The 15,579-nt window shown below is 41.9% G+C and overlaps 1 protein-coding gene across 2 annotated transcripts; it reads left to right on the forward strand.

The window, feature by feature from the left end:
• The first annotated feature begins 6,404 nt into the window (after nt 1–6,404).
• Nucleotides 6,405–15,078, forward strand: wfs1b (Wolfram syndrome 1b (wolframin)). Of its 2 annotated transcripts, none has more exons than XM_084353060.1 (10): nt 6,405–6,581; nt 7,943–8,332; nt 9,873–9,949; nt 10,116–10,260; nt 10,410–10,583; nt 10,784–10,864; nt 11,037–11,197; nt 11,392–11,628; nt 11,721–11,839; nt 12,290–15,078. In XM_084353060.1, exons 2-10 carry the CDS (start codon nt 7,945–7,947, stop codon nt 13,836–13,838), a joined length of 2,931 nt encoding a protein of 976 aa, XP_084209186.1. In that variant the 5' UTR covers nt 6,405–6,581; nt 7,943–7,944; the 3' UTR covers nt 13,839–15,078. The 2 variants fall into 2 exon arrangements, with proteins under 2 accessions (XP_084209186.1, XP_084209187.1); XM_084353061.1 differs by having other exon boundaries at nt 9,876–9,949.
• The last annotated feature ends 501 nt before the right edge of the window (nt 15,079–15,579 follow it).

A 15,579-nucleotide genomic window follows, 5' to 3' on the forward strand; every position in this document is an offset into this window, starting at 1 on the left:
AGTGTAAGTAGAAAGTACCAGAAAATGGAAATACTCAAGTAAAGTACCTCAAAATTCTACTTGACTAAATGTACATAGTTATTGTACATTAGATGATGATGATGATGATGATGATGATGATGATGATAATGATGATAACTTATTTATTTTATAGAGCCATGTGCTTCATACCAAGCATCATTGTAAAAATACTTTATTCTTTCTTAGTAAAGGTTATTAAAGACAAACCATCATCAACATCAACTCAAAAACATGCCTAAAGATTTCCCACTGTGTGTATCCTCTTCAATTACAGGTACTGCAGTCCGTCTAATTCAGTACATCTATCTGGGACAATATGACTCTGCGAATCATAAAACTAGGTGAAATAATCTGACAATATGAAAGTGGTGTGAGTGTGACCCAGATTCAAGAGGATGCATTACTTACGCACAGCTGCCTGTCCCTGCCTCTCCACACTGCGCCTGCCTGTCTGCCATTCACAGGCAGCACCACACAAATCATCACAGCATATGCAGCCCATTGCTGCAGGGCAACGTAGGCCATAGGAAGTGCAGGAAGGAGAGCACAGCACACAGTCAGGGATGAGTTTCAATTGTCTACATCGCGGTCCCAGTGGGCATTTCGTCCAGGTTGTGCAGGCTCTTTATATTTGCAGAGCATTATTGAGTGAGGTGAAGCAGAGGAGCAAAGGGAGTGAGTTTGGAGTATAAAGCCACACTCATTTAGGTTCCTGCTGAGGCCAGCAAACAGACAACCAGATGGAGTGATAAAGTGAAAAAACATTGTGGTTGCAGGCATCAGGGGAGGGGGTCTGGTTTTGTTTTGGTGAAGGATTGACTCAGAGAGCAAATGTATGTCAGAGACCGGTAATGAGTGTTTCTGTTAACTGTTTTGCCTCAGGTATTTTTTTACTGTTTTCCACCGCATGGTATGTTGTGAGCTTGTTTTTGTACCATACTGTCTGAAAGAACAACGGGAGCATTCACAAAAAGAGCATAAAGGAAACTTGCTTTCTTATGTAAATACTATGCAGGTTCATAATATTATATGGGGTTACTACTAGGATAGGTTTACATGCTTTATGCTTAAAAAAACGCAGCAGTTTTGTCATGGTGCTTGCAGCCCTGTATTCCCCCTCTGTCTGAAACGCTCTGTTTTAGCTCCTGTCTCTTTAAGGCCCCCCCCCCCTCCTGAATACCCAGTCTGCTCTGATTGGCCAGTTCACACACGCCTGACCCAGCACCACTAACCCTGTCTCTGGCCGGCTCTGTTGTGCTTCTGTTAGCTTCACTTCTACCGTGAATAACAATTATACAAATGTGTGACATGGTGATGTAGTGTGATGTCACAAAGTCACAGAATTAAAGGCGAGGCTACTGACGAGCCGTTTCAGGAACGTGAGGAGCAACGTTTTCTGTGGGAGAGAGGAGCTTCTGTTGGTGCAGACTTTGCACAAGAAGCTACATACACTGAAGGAAAGGAAAAAAATGAGGAGGAATAATAGGTCTCCTTTAACGTCACAATAACCTTGTGATTAGGCCTTGTGATATCTCATCCTCTGATAAAAAAACAACCCCACATGTAAAGTGTAAAGGTGATGGTAGGTGAAAAGCATCCTGGGCCTGTGTTATGCTTCTAAGAGGAGACTGACTAACTGGGCTGAATGGACAAGTTATATAACCATCTTAATGACAGATTTCTCCAAGGGAAGAAAGAAACAGTCTCATTCAATAGCAGCGATAACAGTGGACATAGTCAGTCAGCCTATTTCCATCTCTTCGGCCCGGTTACGAGTAACACGGTAATGTGAGGAGTCGCTGGTTTTATTAACTTAACATAATCATCTTAGGTTTTCAGCATCCATGAGAGCTGTCAGTAATAAGCTTAACATATTCATGACTGCTGGCAGATTAAATTTATTTTGGCTTTTAGTGGAGGCCTTTGGTTTTCCGACGGGAGCAGACACTCGAATGAGGAATATATCAAGCTAACACCTTTGCGTCCATTTCTGAAGCCAGCCACCAAACTGACCCATTTTCCACAATGTAACCCCAAGTCCCCCAGTCCGTAGCGGCTATGGTGACGTAACACATTCATATGAAGTTAATTAGACTTCCCAGGCATGAGTCACCGCTGTTAGTCACTAAATAATCTGAGGCTGATGTTCCATGGTCCATCCCCAAAAAGCTTAATTCATAACATGAACACAACAAGACGGTAACCTCATGTGTAAGAGGAGAACGTGGCGTGTGAGGTTGCTTAAAGCTTTTCAAACATAGTAACAAAGATATTCCTGTGTTTCTGACCTTCGGGGTAAGTTATGAGGTGTTTAATGGAAATGCAGTTGTTAAATGTTCCATTAGCTGGTCCAATGCTTTGCTCTACAAATGCGCCATTACTGTCCACACCCAGAATCATGATGCAAGTTGTTTAATGTAGCCACAGAGCAAAGTAGTATGACTCAACAGGGAGAGTTACAGAGCTGTAATAGCATTACAGTTAGCTCAACTGGTTCATAAATAAACAATCATTATATTATTACTGTCACCATAAAGTCACCATATATCTGTCATTGAGTGTCTGTGAGTATTGTGAGCCACATTCCACATAAAACAAAATGGTTTCTGTCTCTGCTTTGTCTTTTTCAGGTCGTAACTGTAAAAATGTCTTGTCTTTTTCTTTTATATCTTATCAAAGCAGCACTCCACCGATTACACATGAAGTTCAGTCTCCTCATTGAGAACTGTTCAGCCTGTTGTATGATGTGTGGCTCTGGAGGGAGCTTTCCAAATGTTTAAAAATAATTCTGATGCCATCGGGGTGGGCTCCAGACTTTGACATTTTTTTACGGAAAGTCTGTTACTATCTAGAAAAGTGGGGCTGGAAAGAATGAAAAAACTTGTAGGCAGTGTAAGACACTACTGAGTTGCATTTAAAATGTTTTTAACTGTTTTGTTGTTTGCATGTTTAAAAGTTGAAATTGATCAAGAAGTAAAGACAAATTCAAGCTCCTCAAGTTTTTTCTTTTAGGTATAACCTATTAAGATGGCTTCATTTGGTGTCATTATAAAATGTATCTAAACCTTTTTTTAAATCATAAGCTCTCATACAATATGATGTAGTTCCTGTCTAAATAAACAGCTGTTACAGATCACAGTAACTGCAGCTGAAGCTCAGAAAAAGCGAGGCAGAGTGAAGTAATGACACATACTGCAATCTGCCTTGGTTTTTGGTTGGATTTTGTAGTTAGTGCCATTTTGATTTCCATTTTCTCTAAGACTGAGCAAGATTGAACTTAGAAATAACTCAATTTTGACCAAAATTGTATGATTGCACTTTTTATGTAAGTGCAATCCTGGCGTAAAGGATCAATAGCTGAAGACAAGACCCCAAAACAAAAGAAATTTCAGAAAGAACATGAGCCCAGACCTACAGGGTTGTGACTAAAAGCCTCTATGCATACATCTATTTTCCATCTTTACTTTTATTTGATTTTCCCCTTTCTCTGCTTCTTTTTTCCACTCAGGCCTCAAAATAGCCACAGATCAATACGCAGAGGGTTGGCAGCCGAAGAAGGGACATAAGCCACAGGAAGGAGCTGAGTTTTCCCCACTTAGAAAATGTGTAGGAAGTGCCAATGATTTAAGCATAACAGTTTGTAAGAGTTTATAATAACAGGTTCGTATAACAGATGGGTCATGTTGTAAGGACGTAAGTCAGTCGCACCGACATTACAAGAGTTGGATCAGCTCCCTGCATGAGGATTTCCTCAAAGTGAAATTGTATTTGTATCATAACATAAACAAGTTGGTGTGATATTTCTTGAGTGCAATTAGGACAAATACCATAAGTCTCTAAAATTGACCAAATTATCAGCTGACTGCAGTCGGTCCAGCATTACAGTTCCAGCTCCCTGTAGAGAGACACTTCAAAGGTCAGAATAGCTTCTGGTCTGCATTTGCGATGGAAGTATTCATCTTCACTTCAGTCGATGTCCGTTCTCACATAACCCTTCTGGTTGCTATGGTTACTGACCATATCTCCTCTCCTCCTCCTCAGGTCTCTCTTCCTGTGAGGGGGGAAGGCCGTGGGTGGGGCCTGTACTGTACAGGGACCTGTTACCTAGACACAGAAGGAGACGGAGAGGGGATTGAGTGCATTTTGAACTCTATTCTGGTGTATCATGCAGCAGCTTTTTATAACAGCAGCTGGCATTGTTGCCAGATCAGATCAGAAAAGATGACGGGGAAGTCTCCATCACATGAGAACTGGGATAGGTCAATACTACCTTGAGGGGATGCTGAGAATGAAAACAAACAGAAAATAAAACCAGCTTGTTTCAGTTTTCACTCGACTAAGTAATGACCACATGGTAGAAATTTGCACGTGTTGACTGTGAGTCTCAGGCAGGGGTAGTGTGCCCCTGACAAATCTGTGAGGGGATTTACATAGTTAAAAGATTTGGACTCATAACAAGCTCTTTATTACAAATATCTGTCTTGAGCTCCTTTGCCTAATTTAGATGGGAAATGCGTCTGTGAGTGCATGTGTGGCTAAGCCTATTTAAATGATAGATTGCCTAATGTAGATTGAAGGTGTGCATGTGAAAGACCAAAACCAGTATAAGGGTGCTGCTTATCCTCTCAACCGGATTGCGTTAATCTACTAATCGAGAGCTATTTACATAACTGCTTCCATGCAGTTGCAATTACAGACTGTTTCCTTCTTTTCCCACAATGTTGAATCCACTCTCAGTCCCACAAATTTAATCTCACTCTGTCCCTTGAGTCCTGTTGCTTATTCCCTTTGTAAGTCATTTAATTGTCTGTGCTCCTTCCTTTTTTGCCTGTGTCCCCCTCTTCTGAACTTGTCTATGTCCCACTGCTCCTGATTGAGGGTGGCGTGGTACAGTACATGCATGTGAGCAGAAACCTCCACAATGGAAGATCTTTACAAATCCTCAGTAGTTTATGTTTGGGGCTCAAGCAACATATGTTTGTCTCAGAGCAAAGCTGGCAGAGAGTAATTCACCCAAATCACAAACTTAGAGGCAAGTTATCAAAGCTTGAATCTGTTTGTTTTGCAGAAGAATAAACTCTTACTGCTAACTAACTTTGGATCATGTGATTAATCATAGTTGTTGGGTAAACCCTGAACCCTAAAGAAGATCAGATTACATAGATGTTAGTCTCTAAAACACATCATTTGCTAATACTACATTTACAACAGCCAACATGGTGCTACCTTTTCTTTCTCCTCTGTTCATTAACTAAAATTATGGATAATTTCTAATTAAACTCAATTATGGGATATAAGTACATTTACTCAAGTACAAGCACAATTTTGAACTACTTCTACTTTACTTGAGTATTTCCCATTTTCTGCTACTTTATACCTCTACACCACTATTTTGGAGGCACATACTGTACTTTTACTCCACTACATTTATTTGACAGCTATAGTTACTTGTTACTTTGCAGATTGCATGCTGCATCAGACCCAGAGTAGCTCATTTATGAATGTTAATAATAATTGGTAAAAAAATAAATAATTAAAAATTAAATTAAAAATTAAAACAGATTTTAAAAAAACACTGATTTCAATCATCAGAAAAAAATGCTGATTATTGAATATGATAATCTACTATAATCTGTCTTGCCATTGCATGCAGTTCATACATACATGTAAATATACATGTATTATTTCAATTTCACTTGTAGGCCTATTTTTAGTACTTAGGTACACTTAATGACAGATAACCTACTTTATGCTTACGTACTTAAGTATTATTTCATGGGTGACTTTAACGCTGATTAAATTTGTCATAAAAATAGTAACACACCATATGAAATGCACAATAACATCTTATATATGGGAATAAAAATGCAAAAAGACAGCAAAAGTTAAGGTAGACTTAGATTTTATTCCGTATTAAGTTTTTTATGTAATGTTAAAGGCTTTGAAATAAGGAGGGAAAATAGTAATCGTGGGTAGGCTATTCTTTTAGTTTGTAATCAACGTTTGTAAAAGAAAACAAAATGCCATGTACTGCCATCTCCTGGTAGACAACTTGAACTACGTTGTTGCAAACTAAAAAAAGAAAGATAATAATTATTATTAAAAGACAAAGCAGACATTCAAAGAAGCCTAAACCACTATTATGTAACTTATTTTAGGATTTAACTAATTTAACGCTAAATTACCTGAAATAACAGTCCCTGATTTTACTTTAGGGGTCCATCAATTTATCGACAGTTGACTCTTCTTGACTGTGAGAAATCTATTGAACTTCCTGTCCTCGCAGCCAATCAAATCGCGTTCTGGAAAAACGAGTCCTAAGTTATATCCAATCACAACACGCAGAAGTCGAAGTGGGCGTGGACGCCCCGTGCAGCCGCTGACAGACCTTCCTGTACATTGTTTGGAGTTTGACCACCCAGAGTCCAGCCGAGAGGCAGACCTCACCAAAGCGAAAGGGAATAATGACTTGGGACACTGAATAGCACAGAAAACGAGATATTTCTCGAGGCCTTTTCACTCGGAGGATTTGAAATAAATTGGTGTGTTCGTGGTTAAAGGTAAGCGAGCAACAGCAGTGACATGTTTGAGGAACGTACAGGTTAGCATTAGCAACAACACCACCGGTTGGTTTAGCTACCTGCCACATATATCACTGTCAGTTACATAAAGACTGTGGTAGTGTATTAGTGTAAGACATGTATAAACGGTGGCTGAATAATAATGAGGATTAGGACTATCTGAGTGTCTATTCCACTGGTTAAATCTATGTCATTGGAGCTTTTCCTTGCTGGCAAAGAAGGGGTTTCCCTAAACTGCAACAGGACACATCACGTTTCCAGTCAGGACTCTTCAAGGATGTGTCCTTCTCGATATAGCTCCACAGGGCTCACTCGATAATGTCTAAAATAGACTGCAGGACACATGACGGGTTTGATATTACAGAAAACAATGGGTTTTACACAGCTGAACCAAACTTATTAAAACGTGGATTTGCAGAAAGTTCGAGGTTTGCAGGCTTCAGTCTTTAAAGACATGTCTGCTGTCAGTGGTTGCAGGGTTGCAATGAAAATCAGCTGTCTCTCAAGCCTTGGTGTCACATGAGAGAGCCATATATGTCAGTTTTTTCTTGTTTTGTTTTACAATAAGTTGTGTTCCCATCATAAAACATATCAGACGTTGTAGGTTATCTGTAATATCATAAGGTGTTAGCCCTATTTTTTCATCTAGGTCTTTCATCTTTGGAGCAAATTTGGCTGTTGACAGAAAACTTTCATGAAATTAATCAATCAGGTTATGTAATGCGAACAGTTTTGTTGCAACTCCGCTTGGCATTGATGTGTCAATTTGATGTTCCCTCGTGAAAAGGGAGAGACAATAACAGATTTTATCACAGATTGTGATTTAAAAAAACACAATAAGTTGATCGTGGTGAATTTTCATTTTCGGGACAATCAGGAATTTCCTTCCTTCCTGTCACCATGGCTTGCACGTTGTATCTGCACAAACGCAAGTTCAATCAGATGTGTGTAAAAACTACAAACTAAAAAGCAACAGGGGGGTGGGTTTACCACCAATAATTTACCCTGGCTTTTGGTGAGGATTTAAGCAGTGATTACAGTAATTTGTTTGTGTACTGCAGTCTCAGTAATAGCTGACTGAGCAGAGGGGGCGTGTTGAAGTGAAAAGAGAAAGTGTCCTTTCACAACAGCTGTTACTCCACCGTCACTTCCTTCTCTGTCATACCTTCACTGTCAGCTGTCTGCCTTGAGCTCTTCCTTACACTCTGCTGCTGAACACATGCTAACATATCAGTTACATTTTAACATTGCTGTTTTCCGATCCTCTCCAACATCACTGTGATTTTGACAAGCCCTTGAGTTTTCTTCTTCACTGATTTGCTCTCTGATGTGATTTTCAGCCATGGAACCATCACCTACCGGCAGCGCTGCCGCCCCAAAACCCAACCCCTCATCTCCCTTCACCCTGAGGCCCAGCCTTTCCACTTCCAGCTCATCGACAACCACACCAACCTCAGAGAGGCCTAAGCCTAAACTCACCATGCCAACGCCGCCAACTATGCCCTCATCATCTCCCTCTACTGCCTCCCCTCGGACTTCTCCTGGCCTTTCCTCCCGTTCTTCCTCCCTGTCCACGCCACCTGCCTCCCCTCTCCGCCAGCCCATCAGGAGCCCCTCTCTGGTGGGCAGATCTCAGCTTAATGCAGCCTCTACGGGGAATCCCCCAACTGGATCCACATCTGCTGGACCTGCTGTGAAGGCTCCACAACCTCCACCCACACCCGAACCAGGTTGGAATCAAACTCTTTGACCTTTTGCTCTTATAATAAAAAAATCTTTCACTTCTCCACCAATCAGTGCAGCCAACACTCCCAGACAGTTTACTGCCTGTACTACTGTGTCTCCATGACAACCATGGACATTCCCCACAACATGTAAAGTAGTCTCCCCCACTCTGCTGACTTGAGGAGAAAAACCAGTCTCACCCTCATCTTTTCACAGACCATGTCAGCTCTGCTTGCTTCCTACTCACCAAAGTAAAGTTCACATAGTAGGGGATCTCGAAGCTGCACTGGGGATATCAGATTTAATTTGTTGCATGACTTTGCAGTGACATGTAAATATGGAGGATGGCTGGAAAGTGTGAAATCCAACACCTCAGTCGTGTGACACAGTTTTTTCCCTTAGACTCAGTCCTGTCCCCGAAAAAAAGACACACCCTGTACTTTGTGTCAAGCTGTCGAGATTTCATCAGATAATCATGTCGTAGCTAATGAAAGTGAAAAATGGGAGACAGATTGCATCACTGTGCAGGGAAGCTAGCAGCTGCTGTTGACTGTGCTCAACCAACAGTTATTTAAGGGCACAGGCGGTGATCGGGGTATGAGCAATGTACCAGGAGCATTGACTGGCATCTGACAGAAGATACCAGATCCCATCTTATTTTTTTCCTCCAGAGACAGGCAGGCAGGCAGGCACAGACAGACCACCAATTCACACACCAGTATCACTAACAGCCTGTGGGCGTTTTGAATCTTGGAAAGTCTTTCCACATTTCTTGCCACCTCCAGTTTTTCCTGGTATACATGATTAGAAAGATTTGCTGTTTTGTTTTTTCAAAACAACAAATGTATCACCTTACTTTGAAGGATGTCGACACATTTTCCATCGGAGCTAGTTTGAGTGAGGCACAGGGATTTGACAGTATCAGAGCTCATCAGCCAGAAGGAGAAGATAATTAAACCAGATTGCTTCAGAGGGACGTTCTTATTAGGGCAGAAGCTGTTTCTGGAAGGGTCTGACTCATGCTCTGGGATCTCTCATATCATGACTGCCATATCGCCTCCTTGTGTTTACCTGGACCATGTATGCGGAGTATTTTATTATTATACTTTAAACTTAATTTATTTTATGGTTGAAGTTTTCCTCAAACTTTAGGCTATAGGCTAAATATTTTTTTATATAGTATTTCCACATTCATATTTTGTCAGTTGTGGACATTAACTTGAACTGGAAACAGTATGGTCAGCAGTTTCAGACCCTACAAATACAAGTATCCATACTGTGCCATGATTAGACAGCATGAACACAAACACACACCTTCACTCACATCTTTTCATGTTTGTGTTCAAATCATTTTTCAATTAACTCTCCTTCAGTGTTATCCATCTATTTACAGAAGACAGACCTAACTAAATAATTACAGCCAAACATTTTACGCAGTACGGCATTTTGTTGGGTACTGTTTATTCAGAATCTGTTGTATATTGTGTACCTGAGATCCATGAAATCTACTGCAGTGTTTAGTAAATAACTTCCTGTTCTCGTCAGAAGAGCCGGAGGAGGAGGTCAGTTTTGAGGACCTGGAGGAGAGAGCAAAGTCAGGAGAAGCTAAAGCACAGACCAAGGTCAGTGTCAATGAACATATTGCAAATACTTTTGACTTTAATGACCATATGGTGGGCGTAGAACAGACCAACATATTGATGGGAAGGACAGGTCATTGCAACGCTTGCCTTTGCAAGTCTAAGAGTGTGTGTGTGTGTGTGTGTGTGTGTGTGTGTGTGTGTCCAGATGGGGCGTTACTTCCTGGCTCTGGCAGAAGAAAGAGATGAGGAGCTGAACAACTGTACAGCAGTCACTTGGCTCATCCAGGCTGCTAAACAAGGCCGCAAGGACGCCGTCAGACTGCTGCAGCAGTGCCTAGCCTCCAGGAAAGGTGCCAAAACCTCCCACTGATATCCTCAATCTATGGCTATTAGCAACGCAGCATGAAAGCCATTGGTTTCCATGTTATGACTGTAACTGTAACTGATGCTGGGAATAGATCTCCATCATCAGCGTGCACATTTGCTGTCTTGTTTTCAGGCATCACTCTGGAGAACTTTGAGGAGGTGAAGAAGTTGTGCACAGAGACGCGTTTCGAGAGAGGAGTTAGGAAAGCAGCTCTGCTGATGTACTGGAAGTTGAACCCGGAGAGGAAGAAGGCGGTGGCTCTTTCTGAGATGTTGGAGAACGTTGAACACGTGCACACAGAGCCAGGTACGAGAAGAGATATACTGTGATTTAACACATTCACATTGCACCATTTTATGTTGTTTTTTCAAAAGCAGGGATGCAAAGATTTATCCACTGGATAAGCAGTACTTGCAATATACCTCTCCTGTTGGAAATTATGTTAAATAGGCAAAGAAATACAAATTATTTCCATGTTTGTTTGTTGTTTTCTCTTGTATCCACAGGTCAGCCAATCTCCCCAGGCCCACTAAACAGCTCCACCAAGAAACAGAGGAGAGTCCTGGAGACTATGGTCAGCAATGAGGGTATGTGTGGCCCCAACTTGTAGGATGTCTTTATCGAAAAGTGTTTTTAAATTTGTGATTTATTTCTCTTGCCTAAGATGATTCAAATGGAGTAAATACATTCTTTTTATTATTCATGTTTGAAGAAGTTACTTTACTTGTAAGTTAACGTACATCATGTGTGTCTTTGCAGCCAGCTCCCATGTGGGTCTTGACGACTTTGTTGAGATGACTAAGAAGTACGCTCAGGGTATTGCACCTTCTCCAGTCATGGCTGCAGCAGGAGGGGGTGATGATGACGATGACGACGATGTGGTAGTGAAGAATCCAGATGAACTGCCACTACACCAAAAGGTAAGACTGTCTCTCTCTGTTTAAAGTCTCCCTCCACTCAAAAATGTGTTTTTCCTATTGTTACTTCACTTGGATGTTTGAGCTTCACTATACAGAAATATGTACATGAGGCAGTTAAAACGATTCTTGCATTTTGGGACCTTTGTCATGTACTAACCAGGGTGGTGTCCTTCCCTCTCTTGTGCTTCCTCCAGCTGCTGAAGTTCCCTCTCTACGCTCTGCTGGAGATCAAGGAGCACCTCATCGACTGGGCGTCACGTGCTGGCATGCAGTGGCTCAGCGCCCTGATCCCCACACACCACGTCAACGCGCTCATCTTCTTCTTTATCATCTCCAACCTCACGATCGAGTTCTTCATCTTCCTCATCCCTCTGCTGGTTTTCTACCTCTCATTCTTCTCCATGGTTATCTGCACACTGCGGGTTTTTCAGGTTAGCGACAACCCCCGTTCTGTTACAGTTACAGTGTGTAGATGTACTTATCTGAGTAGCAAACAGAAATTAATAAGCATCTTTTTCTACAGAATTCAAAAGCATGGGAAAACTACCGGGCCCTGACAGACCTGCTGACTCATTTTGAACCCGGTCTAGATCTGGAGCAGGCTGAGACCAACTTTGGATGGACACACTTGGAGCCTTATCTGTAAGCACATCTGTATTTACATGAATCCACGTGGATACACATTCATCCCTTTGCTCAGCTGACTGCTTTTAACTGTTTTTTTGTACTCCGTTTTGTTTGCAGATGTAAAGTTTGGTTTTGTTCATGGTTTACTGGTTTGAAATTTCAGTTTAGCATTGTCATGTAGACACAATCACACAGAGTTTGCTTAGTGCAGTTACTGTTAATTTCTAATTGAGAAGTGAACTATGTTTTTTTAATTTAACTTATTAAACCTGAACATTAATAGAACAAATTGCTTTTTTTATCAAACACATAAAGAAGCAGAAATGGTGTAAAGAATTTTTCACAGAAAAAGCAGAAATTAAAGAAAATGAATGAGATAAAGATGTCAAACACATAAAATGCACACTAAATTGACTCAAAATGCTTCTGCAGCAAAGTGAATACATCGTGTTTCTGTGTTCTCAGGTACTTCCTGCTCTCGGTGGTCTTTGTGGTTTTCTCCTTCCCTGTTGCTGATAAATCCTGGATCCCCTGCTCCGAGTTGGCTGCTGTCGCTCTCTTCTTCACCGTCACTGCCTTCCTCAGCCTCCACGCCTCTGCTCAGCTCTTCGCTCGTAAAGCCCTCCTCACAGAAGTCCTCTCCGGAGCGTGCTCCCTCACTCACCTCCTGCCCGACTCCTTCTGGCTCCTCAGGATGTTTGGGACGACGTTCATCTCTGTGCCTCTAGGGGACATAATGGTGTTGAACCTGGGGATGCCATGTCTGCTGTATGGACACCTTTTCTATCTCCTCTTCCGTATGGCCCAGCTGAGAGGCTTCAAGGGCACCTACCTGTGCCTGGTTCCCTACCTGGTTTGCTTCAACTGGTGCGAGCTCACCTTGGTGCTCCTTAATAACGCCTCTGCGATAGGACTCATCCGCACCTGCGTTGGCTACTTCCTCTTCCTGTTCGCCCTGCCTATACTCTCGCTGGGCATGGCTGCGATGCTCATCATCCAGCTGATGCAGTGGTTCTTCGCCCTGGAGCTGACCAAGATGGCGGTCACGCTCACAATTTGCTTTGTGCCGGTAGTGTTGAGGCTTTGGACCCGCTTCAGCCTCAACCCCATCGTGGTTTTTCGCTCTTTGTCACGGAGCAGCATCGTCAAGCTCATCCTGGTGTGGCTCAGTGCTGTGGTGCTCTTCTGCTGGATGTACGTCTACAGGTCTGAAGGCATGAAGGTGTATAACTCCACCCTGACGTGGCCTGAGTACAGCAACCTCTGCGGCCCTCAGGCCTGGAAAGAGTACAACATGGCTCAGACTCAGATTCTCTGCTCTCATCTGGAAGGACATCGCGTCACATGGACCGGACGCTTCAAATACGTCCGCGTGACCGACATTGAGAACGGGCCACATTCTGTAATCAACCTGCTGCCTGTGTTTATGGGGAACTGGATGCGGTGCCTGTATGGTGAGCCGTATCCTTTGTGTGAGGAGGTGAAAAACGCCACAGCTGAGCCCCAGCCTCTGCCTGCCCCGGCTCCTCCTCCAGAAGATCCGCTCTGTAAACTTAAAAAACTGGCCAAGCACGAGTGCCATATCAAGCGCTTTGATCGATACAAATTTGAAGTCACGATGGGCATGCCGCTGGAGAGGAAGGCCAAAAATGGGACGATCATAGAGGACGAAGACGCCACTAAGGACATAGTTCTGCGGGCTAGTAATGAGTTCAAATCTGTGCTTTTACACTTAAAAACAGGAAGCCTGGTGGAGTTCAGCACCATACTGGAGGGTCGTTTAGGCTCCAAATGGCCCGTGTTTGAACTGAAAGCCATTCACTGCATGTCGTGCGCCGATGCCCAGGTGCCCAGTCGCAGGCAGTACAAGATCGAACACGACTGGAGGCGGACGGCTCAACACGCCCTGCAGTTTGGATTTGACTTCTTCTTCAACCCCTTCCTGACTGCTCAGCTCCACCCAGAGTCCGAGACTGGAACAGAAACGGAGATTGTGACACAGGAGGTGGCGTAGAGGGAGAGAGATCTGGCAAACACACCTCTGGGAGAAACAATATGTGTGATAACAATAACACTATCTTCAGTCAGAGAACGTGAATGATTGTACAACATTGTCCTGCACAGAATCCAATTGTAATATTGGTGATTATTTTGTTCCTTAAGAGATTAGACAGATATTTAGGGATATTTAAAAATGGCAGGTTGGTGCAGTGAGTCCTTTCTGACAATTCAACGGTCTGCTGTTTTTCTAGCTCCACCTTGTCAGTATCAGATCAGTGTGTTGTGTGCGTCAACGGAGAGGAAAAAACGGGACAGAATAGTCATTTCATGGTACCATCCTCATCTTCTGACAATGGAAGAGCCGTTCTGATGTCTGACGAACTGAACTGAACCGGGCCGCTTGGTGGAAACTCAGACATCCGTGGTGTCAGTCCTGTTTTGAAGCTGAACTTTAGTGAGTGTGTGTTTGCGTTCTCTTAGCTTTTGAGCCAAAATGTGTGAGAATACATTATGTAATTAAATGAAATCTACAAAGGTGAGAATAAGTTAAGAGTTAATTTACTTCCTAACACTTAAGTAAGAAAAACACAATCTTAACGTCCTCAGCTGTGGTAAGTTGTGCATTTCAACCAGTTTAAGCTACACGTGTGCTCATCACAGGGAGTCGGTTAATGAAGGCATTTTGATTTTGTTTGATCATTATACAAACAATATGTGTGCTACACCCACTTTTTATGAAATATTTGTGGCCAAAATCATCAATATTTACATTTCACAGTTTCCTTGTCAGGCTGTTGAACCGTGTTGTGTTTGTGGCCTACGGATTTTAGAGGAAGTTTCTATTTTTACACTAAAGGCTGTGAAGCTGATGATGACGACGTAAGGGTTTCCTTTTGCTGTCAAGCTTTAATTCACTTAACATTATAAAGTATATGTATGTAATTTTAAAATAGTTGATATTGGAAAAATATTTTCAAGTGCCTTGTAAGACATCGTCTCAATTCAAGAATAATTTGGATGAAAATCATCTTAACCTTTTAAAAAGCTCAGCTGCATTTGTGTTTGTATTACAGAGCAGTTGTCCAAGTTTATCTCTGCCTCCTCCCCTCATGTTCTCCTCCTCTCTTGTTTATCTCCATCTCTGCTGTGCAGAGATTTAATATATTGAATATTTGCAGTCCCAGTGTGATGATGTGTTTGAATTAGGATGTCACTACTGTTTTCTACTGTGACCCATAAACATTATGAAAACATTCATGTGTTGCTGTTTTTGTATTGTATTAATTTTAAATGCAACATTTTAAGGTTTAAAGAATGGCATTCACCCTATTACAAGACACTGTCCCATCAACATGATTCTGAAGCTATTTTAAGGCAAAGAAGTTGCATAATATTTTAATTAAACTACCTGTTGAATTATAACTGTTCAAAGGGAAATACATTCATATACAGGCAAATAACAAAACAATGGAAGAGGTTTACTATGCTACACAGTTTGTTGTAACTTCACTGGTATTGTCTGAATGACTGTCCTCCACAATAGGACATCAATTAAGAAACCTAATGATAAACATGTCACTTACTCATTTTGATTTAATGCGCAGGAAGAGAAGGCTTAAGAAAAGAACAAGGGAAAGGAGGGATATATTGACATGTTGTCCTCAAAGTAAAACGAATTTACAATACAAAAATGTTTGTCTACTGAGTACTCTGACCTCATTTGCATACAGATTTGTGTACAATCTACATAGAAA

Source organism: Pagrus pagrus (assembly GCF_965226575.1).
Source record: "Pagrus pagrus genome assembly, chromosome: 5".
In the NCBI taxonomy this organism is placed as follows: domain Eukaryota; kingdom Metazoa; phylum Chordata; class Actinopteri; order Spariformes; family Sparidae; genus Pagrus; species Pagrus pagrus.

What these genes read in the sequence shown, in the direction of transcription:
- wfs1b (XM_084353060.1), top strand. Translation starts at nt 7,945, where the DNA reads ATGGAACCATCACCTACCGGCAGCGCTGCCGCCCCAAAACCCAACCCC. An exon ending in AAGCTAAAGCACAGACCAAG is followed by an intron (nt 9,950 to 10,115) that starts GTCAGTGTCAAT and finishes GTGTGTGTCCAG; the next exon opens with ATGGGGCGTTACTTCCTGGC. An exon ending in GCACACTGCGGGTTTTTCAG is followed by an intron (nt 11,629 to 11,720) that starts GTTAGCGACAAC and finishes CTTTTTCTACAG; the next exon opens with AATTCAAAAGCATGGGAAAA.